Genomic DNA, 5,949 nt, shown 5'->3' with positions numbered 1-5,949 from the left:
TTGCTAAAACTCATACGAATAATAAATTCTTACGAGAGTAAAGCATTAACCCCAAATAATTTGGATCGAATCTCGTGTCTAGAGCTCATGTTATGCAAATGCACGTGATATGTGTGAGGAGGAACATACCTATATTTGACTCAAAAGACGAACAAATAAAAACTCTCAACAAAAACTTGAACAGGGCTGAAAGCAAATATTAAAATATTAGTATGATAATTAAAAATAAAGAAATTAAAAACTTCAATAAATGGATCATAAATTAACTAAAGACTCGAACTCATGATTTCTACCACAACGACAATGTGTAAGCGACTTACAGCCTGACTCTCTAAAAAAAGTCCCAATGGAGTCGTCAAGCAGTCATAACCATTTTTTTTAAAAATCAATTAAATATTATTTTAAAAAACAGTTATGACTTTAATTTTGAAAATTTGAGTGATTTGGAATTGATTTGAATAAAATGGAAAATAGTCGCCATCGACCTTCGGGTTAGGTAGGTCAAATACCTAAAAACGTATTTTAAAACAATTTTAAGGAAAAATCGTTTTTAAGACAAAAAAATTGGGCTGCTTTCACAAAGATTCGATTTAAAAGGGTTCGAGGGTCGGTTACGTGTGGGGAAGGGTAAGCACCCCCACAATGCCCAAACACTGGTACTGAATCGCTTACACATGATCGTAAATGGTGGAAATCATGAATAGAATATAAAATTAAATTATAATTCATTTATTGAAATTTAATTAATTTGCTTTGAATTATTAATTAAAGAAAATTCTTTAACTTGAAAAGAGATATCGAGATTAGCAATTCTCCGTCGGGAAAGCTATCTCGACTATTTCTTATCCCTAAAGAATATTCTCTCTTCAATAAAACGCTAATCGAATATAAATTGAAAATTGAGATTTGCTTAAAATAAACAAATTAATGTTTAGAAATGTACATTGTATCATTTAAATAAGAACACATTAATTAGTAAAATAAACTATATTTTATTTCAAGTTCTCATGTCGTTAAAATGTTGTATTGGATGCACCACTTTGACCAAGTGACGCTTTCCAAGCTCATTCTAAGCATATGTGTTCTTGAAATATTCGAATAATATTAATATTTAAGGAAATATAATAGAAACAAATGCGATGAGAAATGTAAAATAAAATATTTACAACATAAAATAATAACATTTATTTTAATGTTATACCTAAAAATATACACTATGTTAAATTTATACATTCATAAGGGATTAAAAAAAACAATAAAAATTTAAAGGACAAAATAGGATTAACAAAAACTTGAGGACCAGAATAGCAAAAATAGAAACTTGAGGACCTAAATAGCAAAAATAAAAACTTAAAGGATTAAAATAAAGAACATAAAATCAAAGGACTAAAATAGCATAAATAAGAACTTAAAGGAATAAAATAGAAAAAATAGAAATTTAAAGGACTAGAATTGTACAAATAAAAACTTTAAGGACTAAAATAGCAAAAACAAACATTTAAAGGACTAAAATAGAAAAAATAGAAACTTAGGAACTAAAATGGTATTAACAGAAACTAAAAAGGCTAAATAGTAATTATAAAATAAACCAGAGCCCAAATCGCAAATGTTAAATAATACAAGAACTAGAAATATAAATAACCCATAAATTATATTTAGGACTAAAATAAATAACCAGAAATATAGAGGACTAAACAATAATTAAACCAAATACCAAACAGTGACTAAAATGAAACAATTACAAATAGCATGATCATATTAAAACATAAACAGAAAATGATATAATACATGAGATAGTGACTAAAAAGTAAACATAGAAAGATAAGAGCTCAAATTAAGATGTCTCAAAGTTCATTAATGGCCAAAATAAAATGATACAAAAGACTAGGTGTCTAAAGTACTATTTAACCCCAAAACAATAAAAAACTCGATGAAATTACAAAACATAAGGACTAACCCCACTATTTTCCCCAAACCCAAAAACATGAAAAAAGGGGTGCCAAAACGACACCATTTTGTGCTGCATATTTAAGCCCCAAAATTACTTTCAATTTCTCATATCCCTAATTTCTTTTCTTCTTCAGAAACCGAGAGAGAGAGAGAAAAAAAAACTCTCTCAACTCTCTCATCGGAGGAAAGAAAAACGACCTCGTCGATGGAGCTCCCGGCGGCTCACGATGGTCGGAGAACCCAGACCACCCCAACATGTTCGTCTTCTTACCCTCAACTCACATCTCTAACTGGTTTAGCCTAGAAACACCCCTAGAGCCCTAGATCTAACTTTATACCTTTCAAAATCTTAGAGGAATGGCGACCCTCGGGCTTCCCGATGCTTCGAACAGCGGTAAGAACCCTCTTTCTCTCTCTTTTTCTTGTTTACTTCCAATGGTTCGAATAGGTTTTCTCATTTTTTTTGGGGTTGGGTTCGAATAAGTAAGGATTTCTCTTTTTTTCCTTCGATTTTTTGTTCTCTCATTTTTTTTCTCTCCTCTCACCGATTGGTCCCCTGATATCTCCTCTTTTTTTTATTTGCATGCTTGATGGATCTGATAAATCCCTCGGGATTTTGGACTTGATTTGTTTTCCATTTTTTATTTTTGATTGATAGCATGTTGATTGACTCAGTCACTGTAGGATGGAAGCAGCAGGCGAGAACAGCTCGACGGTGACAGTGGAGAACAGGCAGCAATAGACATCATATCTTTAGGGTTAGGGTTTCAGAAACCCTAGGGAACCGAGTCGGTTTTGAATTTGGGTTTGGATTCGGGTCGAATGTTGTGCGGGTCGAATCCAGGTAGGCCTGGATCAATCGTATTCTAGTTGGGTCTAGATTAAATTGTAACCGGGTTGGATATCTCCATTGGGCTTCAGTTGGATTTCTAGGTGATAGCTGGGTCACTTGTAATGAGCTCTGAGACTCAAGTGTTGGGCATGCAAAAGTTGTAAACAAAATTAATAATAATAATAATAATAAAATAATATTTTTGATAGACCAGATAAATAAGAAAGTCTACAAAGATGATTAATTATTTATTATTAAATAATTAAATATTTAAAATCGATATTATTCTATAATCTCTTCACGTAATAGAAAACAATAATGAGACTATATATACACGTATGGAGACGAGAAGATAAAATCATAAATAACGCTTCAAAAACAAACAGCTGAAATCTTTGCCTTTCTTTTATTTTCTCTGTCAAATCTTTTGACAATTGTTGTTGTTGACAGCTGCCCACTTCTTGAGAAAAGCTTTTTCTGATCTTCCTTTTTCATTGTATTTATTGTATACTGTTTCTTCCTTTCTGGAAAATCCTGGAGAAGAAGAAGAATCTTTGATTGATTGTCACTTTCTTTGATGAATTCAAGGCAACAAGTTCGGCAGGGACTTACCTAAACAGAAAAGATGCCTACTCTTTAATCTCTCTTCTTCTTCCTCTTGAGATTTTTTTTACTTCCCATTCATGAAACAATAAAAGAGATCTTCGAAAATTATGATTTTTTTCTCTTAAATCTTCAATGAGATATCGAATGATATCGAAATTACATCAAAATTTTGAAATCTACAATGTCATGGCAACAACACCATGGTAAGATAAGAAAACGAGACTGGTCGTCATCTTCTTCATAATCTCTGATCCAAAACTACAGACTCAAGCGTAAGGAAGTATTGGAGAAGAAAGATAAGAGGAGAAAAGCGCCTAGAGTTGCAAAAATGCCTCATGATTTGCCGCAAAATTTGCCTGATCCGTCTTACAGTCCCTTTTCAGAGGTGGGGTTTTTAGTTATTCTCTTATTCTTTGTATCATTTTGAAGTTCTAGAAAACATTTCTTGTGAAAATCTCATTGGTATTTTTTATTTGGTTGTTTTGCTGTTGAATTTCATAGAAAACGGATCGAGGCAGAGCCAAATCTAACAGGAGAAGAAGAGCTTCAATCGATTCTCAAAAGCTTCTAGTTACCGACTATAAGTTTGGGAGCATGGAGGTGATAAAGAAATTTTCCAAAAACTATTTTGGTTCTTGATTGTGTTGAGAATTTAGACAATAAATTTGGGGCTGAACCCTTATTTTCCCAGAAAATTTGGGGGAAAATAAGTAAAAGATATTGGTACTGATGTTATGCCATGAATGCAGATTGAAGCTCATTCTAGAGGTAAAAGTCATGGTGGATGCGTAATTGGAATCAGAACTCGTTTAAAGGATGTCAGGAATGGCTTAGCCATCTCTAAAGAAATCGTTAAAATCTTGAATCGAGTTTCTAATTTCGAAGATTCGTCGATCATGTCATTAGTCTCGGCATTACATGTTGAACTTAACCGAGCACGAATCCATGTCGATCAATTGATTCGAGATCAACGATCTAACCGCAATGGAATCGAGCATCTCATGAGACATTTCGCCGAGGAAAAGGCTGCTTGGAAGAGGAGAGAGCGCGAGAGAATCCGCGGCGCCATAGCGTGCATCGCCGAAGAGCTCGAGGTGGAGAAGAAACTCAGGAGGCAAACTGAGAGATTGAACAAGAAGCTCGGAAAGGAATTGGCTGATACAGCTGCATCACTGTCCAAGGCAACGAAAGAGCTCGAAAGCGAGAAGAGAGCCAAAGAGATTCTCGAGCAAGTCTGCGATGAGTTGGCTCGAGGAATCGGAGAAGATCAATCTAAGATCGAAGAACTGCAACGAGAGTCTGCTGAAGCGAAGGAAGAAATGGAGAAGGAAAGGGATATGCTTCGGCTTGCCGAAGTGTTACGCGAGGAGCGAGTCCAGATGAAGCTCTCTGAAGCTAAATATCACTTCGAGGAGAAGAATGCCGCCGTCGAAAAGTTGAGGAATGAACTTGAGACCTACCTAGGCACCAAACAAGGCGAAGAAAATGGTGGTGGTTCATTGAATATGCAGAGGATCAAAGAGCTTGAAGCTTATTTGAAGGATATCGATTTGGGTTCCTGTCAAATGGTCGAGAAAGTTGCCAATAAAGTCGATGTTGTCGACGGAGAAGAGTGCGAAGCAGATGATTCAGGTGATAGTGATCTTCAATCCATTGAATTAAACATGGACAACAATGACATGAGCTACAAATGGAGCTATGGTAGCGGAAGTTATGTTGATGGTGGTTCACAGAAGATTCCTATTGAAAAGGAAAATAAGAGGAGGAAATCACTTTCTGAGATGATTTCATGGGGAAGTATTTACTTAGAAAGAGCACGTTCAAACTCTAAAGATGTGGATTTTAGCCTTGAAAGCCCAGAAGAGTTTGACCGACAAACGAACGAACGCTACGAAGACGAGATAAAAAGATATAGATCAATAAAGAGTCTTAGAGATCACATATTATCTAGTAATAGGATAGCTCCCATCCAAAGCTTTCCAAGTCCGACCCGGCAAGGGAGTCGGTCCATGCATTCCGAGGAGGCGGCCGGCCGGACTGGCTCGCCTTTGTTGAAGCCTAATCTCGTTGGCAAAAAAAGTGAAGGCCACAGCTGATAAGTGAGAGGAGCACTTGTTATTTATTTGTTTTTTCTCGAGTTGTTGCATTTTCTTGAATTCAAAGGCTGATTTCTTTGCTTATGTTTGACTCAATCGGCCAACTCCGAGTTGTTGAGAGGCTGACTTATGCAAATTAAAGCTATGAATTATGAATACAATTGCAATTAATGCATCATTTTAAGAATCCTATTGTTGTATTTTCTCCTCAAACTATACTTTCGCTGACACCCATCTTTGCTCTCGTTTCTTATCACTAATTAAATTTATTATCTGACAAATGAAGCTGCGTGCTAGTCAAATCATTTACAACCGAACTTATCACGGGTAAGCTACATCATTCATCATTGAATTTTATTAATTCAACTCTTTCTTCCTCCTCTTCAACGAACTTTCTTAAATCCAACCCCTTCTTCTTATTCAATCGAACCATCTATGACTGATTTAGCTCTTCTGCAATGATGA

General features: G+C 35.2%; 1 protein-coding gene across 1 annotated transcript; it reads left to right on the top strand.

Annotated features, from left to right (window-relative positions):
- The first annotated feature begins 3,140 nt into the window (after positions 1 to 3,140).
- On the top strand, positions 3,141 to 5,568 carry LOC120134858 (uncharacterized protein At5g41620-like). The gene is made up of 3 exons (XM_039151244.1): positions 3,141 to 3,773; positions 3,890 to 3,988; positions 4,138 to 5,568. The coding sequence occupies exons 1-3, from the start codon at positions 3,717 to 3,719 to the stop codon at positions 5,482 to 5,484; spliced, it is 1,503 nt and encodes a 500-aa protein (XP_039007175.1). The 5' UTR covers positions 3,141 to 3,716; the 3' UTR covers positions 5,485 to 5,568.
- The last annotated feature ends 381 nt before the right edge of the window (positions 5,569 to 5,949 follow it).

The sequence above is a fragment of the Hibiscus syriacus genome, unplaced genomic scaffold (genome assembly GCF_006381635.1).
Source record: "Hibiscus syriacus cultivar Baekdansim isolate YM2019G1 unplaced genomic scaffold, ASM638163v2 tig00001818_pilon, whole genome shotgun sequence".
Classification (NCBI taxonomy): domain Eukaryota; kingdom Viridiplantae; phylum Streptophyta; class Magnoliopsida; order Malvales; family Malvaceae; genus Hibiscus; species Hibiscus syriacus.
Note: the sequence above shows the minus strand (reverse complement) of the source record. Positions and strands in the feature narration are given on the sequence as shown.

What these genes read in the sequence shown, in the direction of transcription:
- LOC120134858 (XM_039151244.1), top strand. Translation starts at nt 3,717, where the DNA reads ATGCCTCATGATTTGCCGCAAAATTTGCCTGATCCGTCTTACAGTCCC. An exon ending in CTTACAGTCCCTTTTCAGAG is followed by an intron (nt 3,774 to 3,889) that starts GTGGGGTTTTTA and finishes TGAATTTCATAG; the next exon opens with AAAACGGATCGAGGCAGAGC. An exon ending in ATAAGTTTGGGAGCATGGAG is followed by an intron (nt 3,989 to 4,137) that starts GTGATAAAGAAA and finishes CCATGAATGCAG; the next exon opens with ATTGAAGCTCATTCTAGAGG.